This window comes from Ipomoea triloba, chromosome 11 (genome assembly GCF_003576645.1).
Source record: "Ipomoea triloba cultivar NCNSP0323 chromosome 11, ASM357664v1".
NCBI lineage: Eukaryota > Viridiplantae > Streptophyta > Magnoliopsida > Solanales > Convolvulaceae > Ipomoea > Ipomoea triloba.
Genome location: NC_044926.1, coordinates 24,806,072 through 24,828,916, shown reverse-complemented (window position 1 = coordinate 24,828,916; position 22,845 = coordinate 24,806,072). Strand labels below are relative to the sequence as shown.

Here is a 22,845-nt window from a genome sequence, read left to right as displayed (position 1 = left end):
TACTTGGTAATAATATGGGATTTGTAAAAGTATTTTGTATGTTAATCTATATGCCTTAATCACCTCTTAATTATATGGAGACTAGAAAATCCTAATCCCAAAGTTCTCTGAATATGCTAGTTTTGGAAGAGAAAACCCCCAAAAAGATTACTTCTACAATGGTTGCTTAAATATTGTTGACAGTTTTCTTAAAAGGACCCAGAAAAGACATTATTCTTCAAAGAATAAAAAATTTCTCTAACATACACCTTTAACCCTTATATTTTAACAGGATGAGAAGGAGAGAATTTTACTTGGTAATTCTACCTTTATATTTCACTATGTCACTAATTATCGTAGTGAATGCCTTATGAAATCACAAACTTTATTATATGAATCAACATTAGAAATAAATTATTTCTAACATCTTTTTATTTTTATTTTTTTTTGGGATTGTGTCTTGTGGTCCAAGAAAAATGTTATTACAAATTAAGAAAAAATTTACTTATTCAATTGAATCGAATAATGCATTCCTCCTGACTAAAAGTCTACCACATACTATTATATTATCCTCAACAAATTGAATGTCCAAAAAAAAAAAAAAACTATGATATTTTTCTTTTTATTGGGTGATGTAAAGGTTCGATGCCCCATCTCAATTTTTTTGAATACATGCCCCATCTCAATTAAAATACTATATAAAATTATATTTATTCATGTAATATTTTGTCACTTTTAAAAATATGTTCTATCACTATATCATTATATTTTTAATTCATTCGTTATATTTTTTTTATTGCATCATTAATGATGGATGGAATAGGGAGACCGGAGACCCAAGTGAATATTGCCATATTGGGACCCAGTGGTCAGCCCTTAAGTGATGATTGGACAGCTTTAACTTACAAAAACTTCTGACATGGTTTGAATCAACGTGCGGTCTGAGAATAATAATAATTTGTTGCCTTTTAGAATCAAGGTACGAGAAGAATATCTAGCAATCAAATAAAAATAATAAAAAGTAAAATGCCTTGATTGTAATATTGTACCCATTAGCCAATTAATTCTTAACTGGTAACTTTACAAGATAAATAGTACCAAAGTATAGTTAATAGAAGGAAATAATTTGCAGAGAATAATACACCAGAATAACCAAAAGGAGAGCACCCTTTTCATTACCATTTCCAAATATATATATTATAGGGAAAAGGGTCAAATAAGCCCTCCAACTTTACCTAAGGAGTCAATTAGGCCCCTGAACATTTTAAAGTAGCAATTAAACCCATCAACATTATATTTTGATGCAAAAAAGTCCATAAGCCTATTAATGACCTGTGATCACAGGTCATTAAGATTCCGGTCAAATTTTCGGCACACTCAGACTATATTCCGGCACAAAATCCAGTGGTTGCCTTCTCCAGTGAGTCACCGACGACCGTCGAACGGTCGCCCTTGACTTTTGTGCCGAAATATGGGTGCTGAAAATTTGACCGGAATCCTAGTGACCTGTGATCACAGGTCATTAACAGGTTTATGGACTTTTTTGCATCAAAATACAATGTTGATGGGTTTAATTGCTACTTTAAAATGTTCAGGGGCCTAATTGACTCCTTAGGTAAAGTTGGAGGGCTTATTTGACCCTTTTCCCTATATTATATACAAAAGTGATTGTCTTTCAAAATAAATAAATAAATAAATATATATATATATATATATATATATATATACAAAAGTGATTACAAACCATAACAATAAACTCTCATCAATACAATAATAATATCCACTAATATATTGTTTTGTAACATTTATTACGTTATAATGTTATATCAATCAATTGTCAGCATCACATGATTGACAATTCGACATATCTATCTATTACTGACTGACATGCATATATATGATGATCGGAGACAGACAGAAATTGACTTAAAGAGGAATCTTCTTCTCCGATCCATCGGAGATTATTGCGTCTCCGGTCAAAGGGTAGAAATAGGAACTAACAACCCGGCCATTGCATTGCATTGCAGTAATAATAATGAACAATCTGTAGGGAAAACATGAACAATATTAACTTAGCAGATGAACGCGCCAAGCCCGGCGCCGCTGCACTCATATCGTTGCCTGGACTTTCAGGTGAGATAGGGGCCGGAGTCAGATCATCACTCATATCGTAACCTTGACTTTGAGGTGAGTCAGGCTCGACGGCTGACGTCATCAGCTTGCGATGAGTACTGATGAACACTCCGGCTGAAGAAAAAAAAATGAAAAGAACATTTATGATTTAACAGATAGTATACGGATCGAATAGGCAGCAAGATCTGAATCGTTTTAATTAAAAAAATTTATTGAATTCAATTAGCTAGTAACCTGAAGTTTTTGGAGCTTCTGGAGATATGGAGGCCGCTTTATTAGTTTCAATGAGGCCGCCGCGGTTGATGGGATGGCTCGATGGGAGGATCGCCGGAATTCCCACATCGCTGGCAGATGGGGCGGCGGAACTCGCTAAACATAAAAACAACAGTATAATACAACAAATTAAACGATAAAGAAAATATAATGTTACTTTTTCAGTCTCTACTTCAAGTCATGTTTTAACCTAACCTGGGTTTTCTTCAGATTTGTACCCTTCAGTTGGAAAGTCTTGAGTCTTCACGTTGCGAGGGTTAACGGGAACCTCGTCGGAGATAGTCGCCGGAGACATATGCGCCAAGGCCGAGGCGGCGGCGGCGGCTGCAGGCAGGAAGCAGGTAAAGGATACTAGGGTCAAGATGAAGAGAGAGAAAGTAGTAGGCATCTTAACCCGGTTGGCAGGATGCTGATAACAATCATCAGTATTTATAGAGGTGGTGGAAGTGCGGTGATGTCATGGCCTCATGGGGTGATCTCATACCTAAAATAAATTTGGTGTAAAAATTTTGATTAAAAATATGCTAGGAATATTCTTTTTTTCAGTGTAAAATTTTGTGATAAAAATCAACAACTTTGTGTGTGGAATATTGGTTTTTTTTTTTTTTCCTTTTTTTTAATGTTAATCCTAAGATAAGAAGTTTAATCAATAAGGAATTGATTTATTGAGAATGAGCAATCATCAATTCTGAATCTTTATCTACCCTCAAAAAAAATTCACCCATTTTAAAGCAATGTGTACATGCAATAACTACATGCTTCAGTCGTACTTGTGCTCGTTCTTAAACCAATCACAACAACGAGACACGAGAGGAGTCATTCAAGTACCGTACCTATCATGCAAGCGACATTGCTGTCCTTGTCAAAATTCAAACGATTCTGGTTTCAGCATGTATCCTCCCCAGTGTGTTGGTTTGGGAATCGTACTCCTGCATACAACGAAATCACTTCTTCACAATCAAAAACTTCAGACCCGACAACAACAATACTAAAACCAACTCTCATGCCCATCATAGACTCGGATATAACAGAATATGGAGTATGTAATTGGGCAAGAGATCAGATACCAATTCTAGATGCGTGATAATTGGACCCAACATTTCACATTATAAAATATGACTAACCCGTCAGAGTACTTCATCTCCAACTCTTCGTATTCATGGTGGAGAACTTGGAGTCCGGGAATTACTAAACTCTAATTTAACCCAATAGAACTTGAGCTTAAAATCGAGCTCGAACAATCGAGCTTGGCTCGACTCGTTTACACCCCTACTATCCACACATAACAAATTAACAACATCTTATTAGAGCAATGAAAACCACAAAGACAGGGCACACAAATTCATACCAAGCCATGATCTATATAATGGAGGGAACATCTCAATTCAGAAGATCAAGATCTACAAAGTTAAGATTTCCAGTAGTTATGCAAACAACAAAGTGACAAACCTTCTGGTCTTCCTCACTCAAAAGATCGCCAAGTGCAGGGTGACTCAGGAACTGCATAGAGATCAGAATAAAGCAGAAGAGAATATCAGATCCCTCAATTCAATGTTGACCTATCAATCTACCATTTGAAAGCAAAATAGAATGGTCTGGACTCACAGCAGTCAACCAAAAGTCAGGAATGGATTTGATTACTTCATTTCGCTTATCATAAACAGGCCTTCTTATCTCATTATTCTTCTGTTCAACTTCCAATACCTCATTGCTGGCTTGTTCATTCACCTACATGGCGCCAGTCAAGATTGTAAAACAAATTAAATTACACATGTGCAAATAGATAAATTAATTGAGATAGTTAAACTGAGAGGGCAATATGCAAACTTCATGTAGTGTATAGTCCAATCCATCCAACTTGATGTATGCCATATGCACTAAGCCACTTATTGCGTGAACCCCATGATCCCAATTACTCATATACTTCATCTACTTAGAGATATATGATACATTTGCTAATGTCCTTAAGATACATGAATTGAAAGAGGTCCAACACCAAAAGCAACTATAGACATAATAGAGGCAAACCATATCTGGTAAGTCAAACAGAGCATTGAAAATGATGACTACCACAAACCTGGAAATGCATCTGGCTTCACATTCAGAAATTAACCAAATAAATTAAGGTTTTGCAAACAATAAGAATTTAGATATGCATTAATCACACACATGATGACAAAGTATAGCACATAAAACTTTTGTTAAGAAGTGATATGTAAATGTCAAGAATAATACTTGAAATGTAATCACATGAACTAGATCAGTCAAGCCAGAGTGAATGCTCTCAATTTATAGGTGAAAACTTCTTAGTAATCAAGTTTGGCAAATCTGTATGAATCAAGCCCCAGATCTGTTAAAAATCAATATGTGATTCAAATTCTTAGTCGTTATCCACTTATCTCTTAAGAGTCTAAGAAAATTCAAACACGATAGCCTCGGTCATCAAAGTCTAAGTGTGGGTTCAACATGTGTCTTGAGTGAGTAGTTTTCTTTCTGTAATTATATTATAAGACTAACTAAGCAGAAAAGGATAGGGAATGTAGATACACGCATCTAAAGGAGCTTCTAACCAACAAGGACACAAGGTGTTTCCCTTCCCTTGAAAAAATGCCTCATTAAGACATTGGCAACAGCATATGGAACTAAGGGTCCTATAAATACCAGACATAATAGTGTATATACTTGAGCATGAATACAATTCATCATGTGAAATTCATAGGCAAAGAAAATTCAGCTTGACAAAAAATGTTATCTGAACTGCATGTCTAAAATTTGCTGCATACGAATAGTTGGCCAGTTGCTCACTCTTAGGAGTCAATATAAAATGGCAATACTGTACCTACATCTGCATATTAGTTTAATATGACCAAAGGATGTGAATAGATTAATGTGGCAAAATTCTTCACCATCTCTCCAGTTTCATTGCTGCATAAACATACAACTTCTTAAAGAGTAAATGATGAGATTGATTCACACCTCACCATCATGGGTGGAGGTTCTTCTCAAATACACACAAGACCAATTTTTCATATGTTTTTCTAGTTTGCTCATCAAAACTGGATGGATAATTAGTTGGTTATGTTTTATCAATCCATCCCTACTAATTCTTAGCCAATCTACAAGCTTGAGATCAATTTTGATACTTGAAGAATTGAAGTAAAGCCACTGGCCTAAGGGGTTGACAAGTAACTCTAAGAGACTAATTATGAATATAAGTAGTCCCAAACCAATGACTAAACAAATTCACTAAATGTCACAATTAGGCATTCCATTGTTTCAAAAGAAGCTAATAAACCAAATGACAAGAATGTAAGGACTCATACCGCAGATGCCATCATTAACACTCAAGGATATATAAGGAGGGGCGTATGTTCGGGCATTCTGGCAATAAAACTTGCCATTGGGACATACTGAGGTTCTGCAAAATCAGCCAGCAAGAGCAGTCAAAATTCTCACAACACAAGCATATATTTTGTGATCCTCACTTGTAGGGAAAGAAAAAGCCAAAAAACGAAATGCAGCAATTCCAAATAGTTTCAATTGAACTTACAAACGAACAAGCTATAGACAGAGAGGAGGACCTGGCTGATCGGAGCCATTAGGACAGTCGCAGAAATCATCATTGAGCTGAGCCTGCAGTGAATTTGTTGGAGCAATGAGTAATCTGATTTGATCAATGTACCTGAGGTCGCTCTCGCCGAAGCTCACCCCCTGTCCCGCGCTCGCCGTTGACGGTGCTCGAAGCCAAAGCTTGCTGCGGCTGCTCCCGCACTCGCCGCTGACGGTGTCGTAGCCGCTGGAGGTCGCAACCTGTCTGCTCACACAGATAGGCTGGTCGACGTCATCGCTGCTCAAGCCCTTCGTCGTGGTCGCCGCTGTTCGTCGTCGAAGTTTCTCTCTCCGATGGTGGTCGCCGCTGCTCCTTCGTCCTCGTCGCCAACGCTTAAGCCTTTGTCCTCTTCGCAGCTCAAGCATTCATTGCGAGGCTCACGTATGGCAGCCGTCGCCTAATGCTAGGGTTTGTTTATATTTCATTTGGACGCTAGGTTCAAATAAAATTGCTTCTACTCCCTGTTGTATTTAGAACAATAGCGAAAAGACTTTGATTTTCAAAATTACACTTTTAGCAACCGTTGCGTTAGTACAACTGTAGCTATATATTATTTAAAATATTACAATAATGTCACTCACTTGTTTTAGTGTCTCTTTTTCAAACAACAGTTGCTAAAAGTCTAAAATCTGCACTAGTGGGCTAAAGGTGCATACTACATTGGGGCTAGTTGGTCGGCTCCCCACAACACGGGAGAACCCGGGTTTGATTCCCTCAAGTGACGATTCCCCTTGGGCCAACTCCTATGTCTCCCGAAGCGAACGTGGGTGTACTTGGACCGTTAAACGTACAGAGAAAGACCCCGTGAATTTACCAAAAAAAAAAATCATAAATAATCCTTTGACTATTGAGCAAGTAATCCTTTCGGTCATCGACTTTTAATTCAACCAAAACACGTACCTAGATTCCTTAAATCTAAAGATATTATCGTCAAAAATATACATATTGGTCATAAAATAAAAATGTTTAGAATATTTCACCAATAAACATAATTGAAACGATTAACGAATATAAATACTCCTTGATGAATATATTGGAGACGGGCTTTGACCTAGGGAGGAGGAGAGACGACCCAAAAAGCAATCTAGAAGTCGACACGGGCTGAGGGCGACCTCAACCTGGGGCGGCATCGGCTAGAGAGGAAGCTAGGCAGGCCTCGTGTAGGGGCGACCTCGGCCTAGGACGACCTCGTCTTGGACAACCTCAGCCTGGGGCGATCTCGGGCGCAGACGCAGTCCAAAGTGGTTACAATCGTCTCCTCTTTTCTGGGTGGGAGGGGGGAGGAGAGGAGGTTGGGGGTTGGTTAGGAGGCTTCATAGTATCAAATGACTCATTATTATCTTGTTAAGACATGTTATCTTGATTGTCCAAATACCAGCATCTCTTGTAATGATCTTGCATCATTATTGATACAAAGTTGTCTCTATGGAATCATTCTTCGGTTGCATTCCTATTATTATCGGGTTTATTAATTTGGGCTACCTCGAGTTAATTAAATCCATCACTCCTAAATAAAGAGACAATACACATTATTCTCGTTATTATGCGAACAAAATGAAAATGTAATATTAGAGCTACATGTTTTTAACCAACAAATTAAAATTGATGAGGTACAATACATGGAGATTTAAAAGCATAGGTCATAAAGAACGTACAAAATAAAATATGCAACACTATTACACTGGGCATTCGCATAACATTTTCGTTTAGATACAAAAGTACCACATTATTGTTTGCGCTGAATTCGCTAAAACATTATTAATGTTTGAAATTAATTATGTCTCAATATAATTCTCTAAAAGAGATAATCATAATCATATATAATCATATTAATTAACTTGTCGATAATAATCATAGATTTAATACCTATTTAACAGAAATTTTAGCGAATGACTATTTGTGATAAAAAAATAAAAGTCAATGTACATATTTTGGTCAAATTGAAAATCGATGACTAAAAAGAGTACTAGCCCAATAGTCCGAAAACCATTTGTGGTATTTACTCTAATTTAAATGTCTATACCAAATAATTCAATTAATTGTTTCCCTATTAATGTTTATCCTAACAAGTTTAATCAAGTAGGAATTGATTTATTTATTGAAAATGTGCAATCAATCCTTAATAATTATCTTTCTGCTTTATTTTGTACATTTGTATTTCCCTCTCAAGTTCTTGCCAACCAATCAAGAAAGTGAGCATACAATCACGAAAGTGAAATTTTGAGCAAAATGGATTGGGCTGTGGAAGTGAGAACAGAAGAGATGATATGACCATAAGTCATAACAGGGAAGCCATTTGTCAAGGAGCCAATCGCTCTATTCTCCAAACTCGCTTTCCATCGACCTCTTCTGGACGATAGCGTAACCTGTAAACAGTATTTTCTTACGTTAGTAACCATGTTTGTACACAAGGATAAGTGCTACTTCAGAGATATCTTTCTTCATGCAAACTCGTAGTAATCTTAATGTAAAAACTCGCAAGAAAGATTTCAGTTCTGAATCTTTTAAACCAAAGTGTACATGCAATAACTACATGCTTCATTCATACTTTCTTGTGCTCTTAAACGAATCATAACAACAACAGACGAAAGGAGTCATTCATGTACTGTACCTATCATGCAAGCGAGATTGTTGTCCTTGCCAAAATTCAAACGATTCTGGTTTCAGCATGTATCCTCCCCAGTGTGTTGGTTTGGGAATTGTACTCCTGGATAGAACAAAATATAGCTCACGAAAAAGGCACAACTTTATTTCCTTATATACTGTCACATTTCAAATTTTTGAGAGACAGGGTGTTGGACTTGGCCCTTCACCAGTCTCTACCCAACAATTTCCCTAGCCACCAATTGCTGGACTTGGCCTTTCACTGGCCTCCGCCCAACAATTCGAATATAACAGAATATGGAGGTATATAATTGGGCAAGCGATCAGATACCAATTCTAGAAGCGTGATAATTGGACCCAACATTTCACATATAAAGGATGACTAACCCGTCAGAGTACTTCATCTCCAACTCTTTGTATTCATGGTGGAGAAATTGGCGTCCAGGAATTACTGTACTCTAATTTAACAAAACAAAAAGAAGGGTGTCATTGATAGATAAGCCTTACACTTTTACGTAACAAATATGGAACGTAAGGTTCAAATAAAAACGAGAATCTGAATAACCTGCTTGCTAGCTATGGCGCCAATCTGACTTCCACGAGGACGACTATGGAAGTACTGCACAGATTCCTCATCAGAAACCTTTTGTACAGATCCTTCTATTCTTACCTAAAAGCCAAAGCATGAGTTTTTACCGGCCTATCCAATGAAAATGAACAAAGAGTAGTTTTGTGTATTGAACCCCAAAAACACACAGGCTTAAAATGCTTTACCTGGCGGTTTAAGCCATCCCAGTAAAAAAGAAGTGCAGCATGAGGGTTTTCAGATATATCCCGAGCCTTGCGACTTGCATAATTGGTGTACCTGGACACAAAGACTAATCAAGAAAACAGAACAATGATAAACATGAATAGACAAGAAAAAGGATAACTAACCAAACAAAGCGATCTTTGTCAACTCCCTTTAGTAACACCATTCTTGAAGAACTATAGAGTAGATAAGAGAATGTTAAGGTCTAATTCAAAGAATAAAGTGTTTAAATAAGAATGGAATGCATAATACTATACATATCCAAACACATCATACTGCAATCCTCAATGTTGAGGGAATCAAAGGAAAAATAAATAATCAATAATAAAGATTCCTGGCAAATATTCATGTTCAACATTGCAGCCTTTAGTACAAAACAAATTATAGCACATATAAATTGATTACTCAAAGTATTTAATAGATTTTTTTCCCCAAAAAAATTTAATTAGGCATTTAATCATGTATGGAAATTTTAAAATATATTATTCACTTTCCTAATGCACAATGAAGGAAATCATCCTAACAAATCCTACCTAGAGTCACATGCTGATATCACTAGACTGCAAATTCTTTGGTCCATCTCAAAATAAACATGCAGATGAAGTGTAATGCGTAAAAACAAAGAAATTATTTTCACTCTGCCTTCTTTTGGATTATTGTTATTGTTATTGTTATTATTATTATTATTATTATTAACTCCTTTGAGTCCTTTCATTGATAGCATTGTGGGGATTAGTCTGGGCCGCTGGGGCATGTTGCCATTTTTCAATTCGATTGTGCAAAATCTGACTGGTAAACAAAAATTTATCTCTGAATCAAGAATCAATCCTTGGTCAGAACACTACTCGTAGAGAAAGACATGCTAGAGTTCGTTTCTTTCCCCAAAACAATAAACGATGAGGGAGATGCCATATGAACACTTATAAAATGATACATAAGATAGACAAATCAATATTGTAATATAGCAGATATGAAAGGAAAAACCAATGGCAGATACTCACGGCTTCCCATCTTTTCCAGTTGTGGACAAGGCCATAGCATTTGGTTCCTTCAAGCCAGCTGCCATTGCATCATCAAACCACTTTTGGAACTACAAAATAACAGAATTCAAATTCAAAAGTAAACCTTTAATTGTTTGTTTTGCTTTGGCCTTAAAAAAAACACTGTTTTCTCAGCAATATATGAACTAAAAACATGAGATAAAATTTAGAATGCCCTGCATGATCAAAGAACCTAGGTAATCTTCAAAAGTAATATCAATCATTAGCCACTTCCTTTTACATACACTTTACCTGATAAAAGGGATTTGACTCAACTTGCTCCTCAAGCAACTCAGGAGAAATGTAATTCTCCCTCAGAGATGATATGTCAACTTTTGGAGGCTTTCCAATACGAACACACATTGAAGTTCCAGGATATGCTGGCAATTGGAGCTTAAACTTGTTCACAATGGACGGAGGAACAAATCTTCCACCTAGAAAGTGATGTGGACCAGAAAACTTTTTGGCGCACAGCTTCGGAGCAGTTAAAGAAACCTACAGAATAGAATATTTCTTTCAGATGTTATCATCCTCCAAGATAGGATTCAAGAAAGTTGTAAGTTCTGTATTTTCACACACAAGCATGTCAGGTTTAATGCCCTCGCTACTCAGATCTCCTTCTTCAACGTGCCATCCAGATGGAATATCAACGGAGACAATAGCTGGTGACTTCTTATGCCTGAGTTCATTATTTTTCACTGCTATCAGTCTCTGAATTAGATCATCAAAAGGTGGCCTTGGAGTACCTGGAAAAGTTTTAACATGAAGGTTGCAGGGTAAGAGAAACAGAAGAACTCAAGAAGAGAGAGATTACCATGGAATGAGAATCCAAACATTGCATCTACAAGAATGTCAAAGTTGTCAGATAAGTCCATTGGCAAATCTTCCATTGACAGGAAAGGAATTGACAGTGACTCAAGCTACAAAAGGCATTCATGCATTAGATATACAATATACAAAAATTCTCCTCTACAACTTGAGCCACACCCATACCTGAGTCACCAAACCATTATAAAGAGGTTTGGAAGTACGCTTTGGGTAACAAATAACTGGCTTATAACCAAAGTGATAAAGATGACGAGCCGCAACAAGGCCATCACCACCATTATTCCCTGGACCACAAACAGCAAGGACTCGACTGTATTCGCTAGGTTTATAGACCTGTTAATGAGAAACAATAGGTGTAAAGCATCTTAAAAAGAAAGTCTTTTTGCCCCAGCTATTATGGCATCCCTTAATCCAACAATTCTCTGCCACCTTTACGGCAAGGCCAATTAATACTGTGTAGAAAAACTTATCTTTTGAGGAAGATTTTGAAACTTTAAAAACAATATTTCAGTAAGAAAATTCCTTTATATCGCATGTCATAAGTGCTGAAAGTCCAATACTAATTAACAAAACAAACTCTGAAATCATTTGGCACTTCATTTAGTAATTTCAGTCAACAACTAACATATGTTATCAATGATTTTACCAGATTTATCAAACGGCATAGCACAGAACCAAATGTGTCATACTAAAGCACTATAAGCAGCACAGTGGGCAAAAAACAGAGGAAACAAAGTAATAATATCTACTTTTAAAAAGTGCTATTCTAGCAGTGCATCAAAAGAACAAAAACACAATCCACTAACCTCTGCAACTGCACTGGCAACACTAAGTCCAGCCAATTCCTACAACACACAACGAAAATCAAAGACATAAATCAAACAAGTGAATCACATGAAAGAACAAAACCAGAACCAAAGAAGAAGGAAAAAAAAGCCATCTTTTACAAACCATAAGCTGATCAACACTGAAGCCAAGAGGACCCATGAGCAACTCATCGATTTCTGCAGCTTCTTGCTGCTTTAGGTAGGAGAGACTGCTATCCACTGTTGTTGCCATTCCCCTCACTACACCCCAAGATTTTGAACCAAAGCCACAGAACCCAGCCCGCGATTTCCAGCTCTGCAATCCACACACAGACAAAAACCAATTAACAATCGAGAGAAAAGTGGTGCACAAGAATTTACACACGGAGAAAAGATGGGGAGAAAATTACATACAGAGAGAAGAAAAGAAGTTGGGAGAGAATGAATAGTAGGCTTAACAAGACCGGAGGAATGGAAAGTGGGAGGGATTAATTGGTGGAGAAGGCATTTCATGGTTTTAGATTTGCGCAACCATTGATGCATTTGTACTAGGGAGAAAGGCATAGGACGATGGCTTGTGCGCTTCTGCCACTACGAGTGTCAAGATAGGCCGGCCCGCCCGCCCGCCCACTTCGAACTGAAAGCGTTGCGGAGCTCACAGGTCGACCCGCGGGCTGCTTTTTTTTAGAAATTTTAAAATATAAAACAAATTAATTTTTTGTCTGATAACTCCCAGCTTTGTCAAATTATATCATGCGCTAAGGTGCAAACAAACCAAGCCAAACTCAAGCTCGAGGTGGTGGCTCGAGCTTGAACTAGATTGATTACTAACAGGGGAATGAGATCGAGCTCGAAAAATGAAGCTCCCTCGACTCAATTGGTTTCAGGTTCGAACTCGATCTCGCGAAAGATTTACTCAACATGGCTTGAATTGAGGAAATTAGAAAGTAGAAATTACCGGACTGCCGTGCTGCGACCCTACTGCCGATGTGCCGTGTTGAAGCTGCTGTGCGACTGGAACAAGGGAAATGAATTAATGAATTAGGGATTTAGAATTTAGATTTAAGAATTTGGGGTTGAAATTAATTTTGATTACCATCAATAGAATAATGAAAAACTGCTTTTTTTTCTGAAAGAAGAGGGTGATGAATGATGATGATGATGATGATGACAGATTGGTGGGCAGTATGGTAATTGTGCGTGATAGTGAAGGAAGTTTTGTGGCAGTAAGGAATGGAATGATTGACAAGTCTTAGTTTATGCGATTAGTGCTCCTACAAAGGATTTTACTTATACCGGATTGATAATCGAGGACTGTGCTTGGATTATAGATACCGTTGAGGACATATCTATATCATCTTTTCTTAGACGTACTGTGCTTGGACTTTTGATCCTCCGTCTTTTATTTGTAAACTTTTGAGTCCTGAGTAATAGCTACGTGTTCATTTTTATCTTCATTTGACTCATCTCATAGACAAGGATCTTAAGACGGTCTCATACAAGTTTTTGCCTACACTATAAGATTAGTTTCAATGTGAAAACTAGTAGGCTTGTAAGAACGTGCAGAATAATTGCTTCTATTTATCTAAAATGATCAAATGTTGAAAATTAAGGAAAAACAACAATGACATTTTCAGAATTACAACAGTACATCAGAAAACATTTGATAATACATTTGAATAACTGATAGTACACTCAAGATCTATAATAATAATACACTTGTGTTTGTACTATTAATTATCTACAAATGCACTATCAAGCATCCAAGCGTTTTCAAATGCACCTTCATAATCACATAAAAGCTGCGACATTCTTTTACTGTATTAATTTTTAACATTTGATCATCCTATATGAACATATGAGATTAATATGCTCGTTCTCACGGTAACTCCTAGTTTTCATTTGAACCTAATATATACTTGAAATCCTATATATACTCTCAAATCTCAATAAACTTACATAACTCATTGAAGTCAATTTTCTCATATAACATGAAAATGCAATGGAGACAAGAAGCATTTGAGAGCATTTATTACATGAATCTAACAAAGAAATTTACAACATCAAGGAATCTTCTTCTTTCAGAGCTTGATTTTACAAAATAAAAAATAAAAAATGTCAATACACACAGAAGTTCTGTTGGTATGGATGACCTGATTGAATTTGTTATTTGCCTGTTGGTATCATAGTAAGATTTCCTCCTGAACACTGACATTTAGGGTCTTGTTCGGAAGGACGATGCTGTTGATCACCACAACCTCGTCTTCCACTCCCACGGATTCACCTGTGATTCATACATAATCGAGTCGTTAGAACAAACAGTAGGCGCATTAGAAGGGCAAAGGGAGGCGGGAGAGCCACAGTACCAAGGATTGTGACTCCAAGCTTTGCGTTGTAATCTCCAACAGCCTGAAATCGATTAGGTATCGTTTTAGTTAGCAATATACAGAGCTGTTGCAGATAGCAGAACTCAAAATCTACACTCTAACGCCTACTAATGGGCGTTGAAAGCTGAAAATACGAAGGTAACAATTCTGTTTCTCCTTGGAAACTTACAAAAGATTCAGCATAGCGCATTTAGATTTATCTCTTTTGGTCGTATTTTATATCTATCCTATTGGGTAGAGGCAAGTGAAGGGCCAAGTCTAGCAATTGGTGGCTAAGGGGATTGACGGTATAAGGAAATAAAGTTGCGCCTTCGCTCTTTTGGCATAGTGATAAGCGTTTGATCCTAACATATCTAGTGATGACCATTTTTGTTCTCGAACTAAACTTAACGGGATAAATAGGATAGTTCGTGTTTTCAACTGTAATGTGGTAAAAAACCGAAGAATGTCTTAAATCAAAGGAAAAACGGGGCTGCTGCTTTTGCAGAAGGGATGATAAATCGATTGCTTCAGTTGAACACGAACTTTATTTTAGGAGTTCTGAACTTACCTGGACTCGAGACCATCTCCCGATAGAAGACTTCCACCCAATAATAGCATGAATAACAACCGCATTTTCCTTCAGCACACAGAAATCCATGTCAATTAAAGGACATGCCATTAATGCAGCTCACTTGTTGGAGATTTGCTAAATAAGTACCTTGATTTCCACGTCATCGAGAACAATACAGTCGATGAGCCTCGCACCAGCTCCAATTCGAACGTTTGCAGATATCGAAACATTTGGACCAATCTGTTCAAATTTATAGCAGACGATTTGTTCTTAATCAGAAGGCAAAAGCAACAGTAAATATAGAATCCAAATAACCAAGATTGAGTGATTATTTTGTTGGATATACGAGCAAGAAAAATTGGAAACTTCATCACAAATCAAGAATAAATGCAAATGAAAATTAGAAAAGAATAAGAATATCGCGGTATAGAACTTTCATAGCATAACTACCTTTGCAGTTGGATGAACTTTTGCGGAAGGATGAATGTAAACATCACCAGTGATTAGAGCGCTCTTTGTGCCATCCCCACTCGCCAAAAGATGGGGCGATGTGCATCTAAATTGAGAAAGGTACAGACCAGAGCATTTCAAAGACATCCTGCAAAGGAGTAAACCACAAACCGTCACATGAAACCTTTGTAGGGGAAGGCGGAAGGACTTTTGTAATCACTTAAGTGGTTTGGCTTACCCAGGAGTTTTTATTTGTTCCCAGAAGTCCAGGGTCTCGTAGGTATATAGCTGCTTCTTCCCTGCAAGTGGAGATAAGATATCTTGATCCAGACGAACAAAATCTGCTGGAAGACTCCTGCAAAGGATCAATTGTAATTATTGTCTAACAAAAAATAGGTTTCCGGCTTGAAATTCCACACAAACTGACACAGAGATCCAGGAACCAGTTATGAATTTATGATAGCAAATTCTTCGAAATTCACAGCTAAACATGTACCCACCATAACCGGCCAGAGCACATGAATTTACTAATAGAAAATTATTCAAGGGACTATTTTTGTAAATGCCTGGGCAGAAGGTTAAAAAGATCCCGATTTTAAGTGTGGGTATGCAAATGAGTTACACATGGATGTGTTAAGGTCAACTAAGAGGGATTAACTTTGAACTAATGTTTTATTGAGGACCTCATCCATGTCAGTGATTTGTATTGCCAAAATTACATTTTTAGGGGCAACCCCAGCCAAGTTGGTCAGATTGTTGACTTGGTAACTACAAGGTTACAAATTCAATTCCCAGCAGGACTAGTCTATTGACCTTCTTGGTTTGAACCGGTCAGCAATAGTAGAATTTGGTTCCAATGGGCATACATACATACATAGATACATATAAACGAGGTGTTTTATTTTCTAATGTCAACTATCATCTTTATTTTTATTCTTGCTGAAGATCATTTACTATTATTGAAGAGGAGAAGAATTTTGCCAAAGAATCAACAGTTAAACGTTTAGTAAAAGTAAACTCACTGTTTTACTGTGTTTCCTACGATAAATGAATCTGACCACTTTTTAATATTTTCAACAAATTAACAATATATACATAGTAAATATATAAAATATAATATAATACTATAATGTAGCTAGCTAGCATGCATACCCACACACACATATATTAACTAATATCGAACTGCATATGCATTGGAGTTGCACCAGGCTTCATTCCGAAAAATTTGAAAGGACCATGGAAGATATATTTTTATATATTGTAATATAAGCGAAATATTAAGACACTGCAGACTCTATGGATGTACCTATTGGGTAGCTGAAGAGCTTCAAAGCTAGATACACGCCGCAGGTTAGCTGCAAAAACCAGAAATAATTTTACAGAGTATAACTAGCAATTGTATAACCATAACTAATTGAAAATGAAGAACTCCTGTAGGTTAAACTCTCAAATTGCAGGCATGTTTCGAATGAGAAAAAAAAAATACTGTACTTTCTAACATTGTTGACAAGAAATAGGAATGTCTGAAATTTGAAAAACGGGCCAGCTAATAGGTTTAGGATAGTACTTATAAACAGAATAAGTGAGTAGCAAAGAACAAGATGCAAGGCTTTCAGGCAAGGCATTCGGATTAATATGCCCGCATGGGCAGCTCAACTGGTCACAGAGGTGAAATTTGTTACAAGAGACTAAGAATCGAGTCTTACCAGCAGTAGTGTGGGAGCAACCTCTCAAATGAGGGGGGCTCCTTGTGCGCAGTGAGCAAAAGTCTAGCCTCTGTTGATCAGTTGAGTCACCATGATTTACCCCTCCACTATTCTGTTGGGCCGGGGTGGGGGGCGCCTAGGGTTGGTGATTCCACCTTTTTCGTCACGAGATTTAATTTAATACGTCTTATTGGGAAATGAATTACCCCTGAATAAGTTCTCTGTTCTATATGGAGATAATTTTGTTTCTTTATCTTGATGATTTCAAGAGGCATGGAAATAAAAGGTCTTTTACACAGACAACAGATAATTTTCGGACTTTCTGGTTATATTCTCACTTCCAAACTTAAGAGTGTTCTAGATTGCAAACAGGTGTGAGCCTCTAACACTAACCTCTGTCTTTCCGTTCAGTAGATACACCTTGAATGGCAGTGAAAATATCTGGAGTAAATACATAAACACCGCAGTTTATGCGTTCACTCACCTGCATTTTATACCATAATTTAGAGCTTGAACATAAACAGTTATGTATATATCACATTCTCAAGCACTATGAAATGCATAATAAATTTTTGGATCTATACATACAAAGGTTTCGGGTTTCTCTGTGTAGTGCAGCAGCTCATTTGTAGCAGGGTCAGAAACGAGTTCCCCAAACTCATTTGCTGATTCAGGAGATACCTAAAGAAACATAACGAGGAGAGAACTGACCAAATATATCATTCAGCTAGAATCTTCTTACAAGGAGAGCTTAGGAATTTTCTTCTTACCTTGCTGACAAGGATTGTTCCCATACCTCCATATTTTACATGAGCCTCTGCAAGTTTAAAATAAAGTAAAAATTGAATATTCTTGCATAAAAATAAAAACAGTACTTGTAGTTATGGACTATCAAACTTTAAATCTAATTGCACTCAGGAAGGAAATGATTTACTGAGAAATAACTTAAAAAATGACACTCAATCAGATAAAGAAGCATTCTAAGGGAAGCGAAATTGGCAAATTACACACCAAACAAAAAATAAAATGAGGAAGACTTAACGGAAAGAGAATTACCAAGCATCGCAGGCAGTGGAAAGCTGCAGCAAACATCACAATTCAGTAAAAAGATATGTGACTGCCAGGTAAAACAAAAGAAGTATATTAGCCATAAAAGCTATAATTCATCAGAAAAGTTAAAACTTTTTACTCCCCTGTTCTTATATATTTATTTATTTATCCTCGGTTCATGAATTCAGTCAGTCTAATAAACAATTTCATGACTAAAGTAAAACAAGAAATGAGTTACGAAGATTCTAACCGGGCTGTCTTCCATGATCATATCCCTGAAGTTGTATAATCCCCCAGCGGAGCCATGCGGTTTTTCCTCTTTCAAGTATCTAATAATAGCAAGTTCAAAAGGTAAAGCATTAATCTCGATCTGAAAAGTCATACTAAAAAAGCGCTTTGCTGAGCTTAATTATGAAAAGGAAAAGAAGGCATGAGTGTAACCTAACAGGAACTCTCAGTTCATTCGAGATCGATGACACATATATGGCAAATTCCCGCTCCTCATAGAATCCAACAAGGTAGATCTGTGCTAGGTTCGGAATCTAGGACAGAATCAAAGCACCAGTCAGCAGAATACCAAACCGAGTTATTGTCATTCCCCATGACACCAGACAATCAAATCAATGCTTCACAAATGTAGGTGAGAAACAGAAACTCAATTAAAAAGAACACCAAAAAAAGTGTTAAGACTTTTTAGCCATTCTTCAAACCACATACCCTTTTGCAGGCAGAGATTGGATGATGAACCATTGGCTGTCCAGCTAGGGGAAAAAGTGGCTTTGGAATATTCAGTGACAGTGGCCTAAACCGAGTACCTAAAACACCAAACCAATCAAAAGAGGTCTCACAATTTCACTACACAATTGAACAAAGAATCAAACTTTCTACACAACCCACACATTTAACAGAATTGATTAAAAAACAAAAACAAAACTTACACTCAGATCCTTTGAAAATGAATCAATATTTATACACAAACAACACATTTACCAGAAAAGAAACAAATTGAAAAACAGGGCATCATTAATTCCACAAAGAAAAAACCAGAATCTTGATTACTACAAGCCATACCTTTGGTTGGTCCTCCTACCATGATCACAGCAACAACTTTCTCCGCAGAACTCCCCATTTGTCCAAGAAAAACAAAACCCAGATCTCAAAACTTCCAGCTAAATCACCAGCTCCAATTCTTAAATCCCAGTATGAAGTGTAAGCCAAACCCCCCAATACTAAAAAAAGGGGAAAAGAGCGTTTAAGTAACAAGTAATTATCTGGGAATATTCACAATCCAGATCTCAGGGTATTTTTTATTTAATTATTTAATTTCAAACTCCCTACAGGGCTAGCTCCTCCAATTATGAGAAGATAAGGGGGGTTGAAAACAATAGTGGGAAGAGACAATTGTACGGAACAAATGGCTGGAAATGAAATTGAGGAGATCCAAGGAAAGGGAAAAAGGAAGGCGTAGGTGGCGAATGCGATAAGTACGTTGACAGCAAGAAGAGAAAGAGGCCAAATGTAAGGAAGTTTCACACTCACATTCACATGCTCCATCTCTGCAATAGTGGGGACTGTTACCTTGCTTTGCTATTCTAGCTGCAGACAATTTTGTTCTTAATAGGGACTGCATTTTTTTTCTTTCATTATTTTTTTCCACTATTTTAAGTTCTTCCTCAAGAGTTAAACTTGTGTGTGGTTCTTGAAAAAATTTTATAAATGTGATTAGGAAATAGAAAATGGGGCTGAGGAAAAAAAAACAAAACAAAAAAAAGAAAGAGGAATTACGTGCCAGCCTGGGCGCAACTGTGTGTTGTGTGAGGCGTAGTTCTCTTTCTCACAGTGAGGCCCACCATGCTCTGCCAAAAACTCAAATTAACTGGAGAAAAAATACCATAAAACAATCATTTCACATTTGTTAAAATCTCAAGCTCTAATTTTTAGGACGGAAAAAACTCAACAAAACTTGCTAAAGGGGATGGCCTAATAATCTTATTTTTAAATACATCTTTTGAAGGACTACTCTTATGTTACAATGTAGTATCTGTCCATATATACTTTTTTCAACTTATTTAGTACATCTTAAAACTTCGTTTTGGATCGAATGAAAAATAGATAGTGTGTGGCGGAGGGCAAGTTTTTTTGTGGACCCAAGTCTAAAATACACAATTTATATACTAAATGTTCACAATTTTCATACTGAAGGTTCACAATTTAAATTGTGATGAATTTAAATTGTGAACATTCACTATGTAAATAGACACAAGTCCACATTGCAAGGTAGATCTAGGTCTATGCTATAACTATTGACCTATTGTTATCGATCACAATATGGTGAACCAACATAAATTATCTATATCTGACCAGCTCAAACTAATAAGGCCATATATCACTATTATTAAGAGTTGAACTTATAATATTGTTGTTACTAAGTCACAACTTGGTCAACTTGGTTGGCGTTGTCCCTTGTTGATTGTAAATGTTTTCTTACTAATCAATGGGCTTTAAGTTCAAATATTAATATTGTAATCGGAATTAGTATAAAAATAGACTTATAAATTAGAAATTGATAAAATATTTGAAGTATTTTGCATAAATGTATTAAGTTTGCAAATTATTTTTAAAAACAAAACACAATACATTTTGATCACAAAAAAAAAAAAATGTATTTGACGTGATTAATAGTTACATAACTCCACTCAACCTAAGTTAATATGATTTATTTTAAACAAAAAAAAAATTAAAGTCTGTTTAGAAATTCAAAAAATACTTTTTAAAAATGTTTCATTTTTAGTGTTTGGTTGAAAATCGAAGAAACGATTTTTTTCCCTGTTTGACGGTTGATTAAAAAATGATATATTTTTTGTTCATTTTCTAAAATTATAGCAAAAATTCATTACAACGTTATGTAGTTTTTTATTTTTCCTGTTTGACGTTGACTTCATTTTTCTTTAATAGCCGAACATTGAAAAAAAAAAAAAAAAAAAAGACTTCCCAAAGTCATTTTCAAAATTTTTGAATATCCTTAATTGAGCTTCTTTCTATACCCAAAACCAAAAGGCCTTGTAGTCTACAAAGTTCCTTTTTCATATAGGAAGTTATGAGTTTGAGCCTTAGTAAATGCATATTGCATTTTAATAGAGTTATCCAACAAAAAAAAAGGATAATCCTTGACTTACTAGTATATAAGTAGCATAAGTTTTAGCTAATCCATAATGGCTTCAAAAAAAAAAAAAAAAAAAAAAAAAAAAAACCTCATCATGAGTTTGATGCAAAATGATGCAAAACTTTAGGAATAAACTTTAGCTACACCCAAAATGATACTCCTAAGTTTGTTGGGAACAACATTTTAGCTAATCCTTCAAAGTTAGTTTATCATCAGGCATTATAGCTAAAAGGCCTAAAGTTAAAGGCTAAGAAATTATACACTCATCATTTTGGATAATGCTAAAGCTAAAGTCTATTATTGAAGGTGGAAAGAGGTGTCTGAGTAGGAGGATAGGAGTATAATTTTTGTACTAAAAAGACATAAGTTTGATTCTCATCATCAACACCTTCTCGTTCAAACGCACACATTGCTTTCTTAATGCGGTTTACCTCTCATGTGTAATTTATGAGCTATTACACAGAAGCGATATTATCTAATGCACACCTTCATATAGTAATTACGAGTTTTTTTGGTCAATTGAAAATTTTACATTTTTAGAAGCCAATAAATAGTGAAGGTTAATTAAGAAGTTGAAGTTTATTCCTGTGAAGTCAATCTTTTGGTTTTAGTACGAAACCATTGTTTAAAAAAAAAAAAAGTACGAAACCATTTAATTACATTTTTTATTGCATATTAAATTGTGAATGATATTTAATATAAATGTTTAGGTGAGAAGAATATTAAAACGTTAAGGGGTTGTTGAAAAACTTGTTTCCAAATTAATGTCTCCAAATGGAGTAGATCCTATAACCTCTCAGTTTCTTAATTTAAATTCTTGATTAGCTGTAGAATTACCACTTCTCAAACTCAATAGAATGATATTCTTACTCGTTCCATACTGATTTAACACTACTCACGGGTACCTAAATTGTTCCAAAACTCTTTTAATATATTTTTAATAATTTAAATATTTTCTTCTTCCTTTCAAAAAAAAAATTATTTTCTTCTAATATATAAGGTAGGGAGCGTTTGGATCACAGAATGTTATATTACATTAAGAAATGTTAAATTGCTGGGAATGCTAGATTCTTGTGTTTTGTTTAAAACTGAAGTATGTAAATAAAACAATGGAACTACTATCCTAAGTTGTTACAAGTATTCTTTTCTATCTCCAAACTCATCCTAATAGAGTTCAGAAGGGTTAAGTGCCCAAAAATATCAACCTATTGACATCCCTAATTTGGCCGCAGTTTGATAGTTTTGAGGGGTGAATAATATATTATTCTATAAATGACAGAAATTACATTATGAGCTCCAAAAATTGATCTTCGGCTACCTTTCTTTATTTTTTTGGGCAGGACTAGATTTCTATACAATGTTATTAGTATTTTTATATTGTACTTTCTTTCTAAGTAAGTTTACGAGTACATTTTAATGTTACACCTTTTTTTTTTTTTTTTTTTTTTTTTT

The 22,845-nt window shown here is 35.9% G+C and overlaps 2 protein-coding genes across 6 annotated transcripts; both read right to left on the bottom strand.

Moving 5' to 3' along the window:
* Nucleotides 1-1,758: 1,758 nt before the first annotated feature.
* On the bottom strand, nucleotides 1,759-13,369 carry LOC115997066 (pyridoxine/pyridoxamine 5'-phosphate oxidase 1, chloroplastic). 5 transcript variants are annotated; one of them, XR_004093687.1, is made up of 16 exons: nucleotides 12,499-12,734; nucleotides 12,230-12,400; nucleotides 12,085-12,123; nucleotides 11,444-11,611; nucleotides 11,265-11,370; nucleotides 11,030-11,196; nucleotides 10,703-10,945; nucleotides 10,412-10,500; nucleotides 9,536-9,586; nucleotides 9,374-9,464; nucleotides 9,165-9,269; nucleotides 8,987-9,057; nucleotides 3,219-3,314; nucleotides 2,581-2,869; nucleotides 2,347-2,481; nucleotides 1,759-2,226 (listed from the first exon to the last, which is right to left on the bottom strand). XR_004093687.1 is itself a non-coding variant. In XM_031236532.1 (15 exons), the coding sequence occupies exons 3-15, from the start codon at nucleotides 12,335-12,337 to the stop codon at nucleotides 8,295-8,297; spliced, it is 1,401 nt and encodes a 466-aa protein (XP_031092392.1). In that variant the 5' UTR covers nucleotides 12,338-12,400; nucleotides 13,043-13,098; nucleotides 13,181-13,369; the 3' UTR covers nucleotides 8,066-8,294. The 5 variants fall into 5 exon arrangements, 3 of the variants coding, with proteins under 3 accessions (XP_031092392.1, XP_031092391.1, XP_031092390.1); XR_004093688.1 differs by having other exon boundaries at nucleotides 1,759-2,023; XM_031236532.1 differs by lacking the exons at nucleotides 1,759-2,226; nucleotides 2,347-2,481; nucleotides 2,581-2,869; nucleotides 3,219-3,314; nucleotides 12,499-12,734 and adding exons at nucleotides 8,066-8,361; nucleotides 8,607-8,702; nucleotides 13,043-13,098; nucleotides 13,181-13,369.
* Nucleotides 13,370-14,036: 667 nt separating this feature from the next.
* On the bottom strand, nucleotides 14,037-19,787 carry LOC115997222 (mannose-1-phosphate guanyltransferase alpha-like). The gene is made up of 15 exons (XM_031236732.1): nucleotides 19,302-19,787; nucleotides 18,948-19,045; nucleotides 18,672-18,772; nucleotides 18,481-18,559; nucleotides 18,237-18,297; nucleotides 17,951-17,997; nucleotides 17,769-17,861; nucleotides 17,574-17,664; nucleotides 16,781-16,829; nucleotides 15,713-15,829; nucleotides 15,475-15,622; nucleotides 15,172-15,264; nucleotides 15,022-15,090; nucleotides 14,451-14,493; nucleotides 14,037-14,368 (listed from the first exon to the last, which is right to left on the bottom strand). Exons 1-15 carry the CDS (start codon nucleotides 19,357-19,359, stop codon nucleotides 14,268-14,270), a joined length of 1,248 nt encoding a protein of 415 aa, XP_031092592.1. The 5' UTR covers nucleotides 19,360-19,787; the 3' UTR covers nucleotides 14,037-14,267.
* Nucleotides 19,788-22,845: the final 3,058 nt, after the last annotated feature.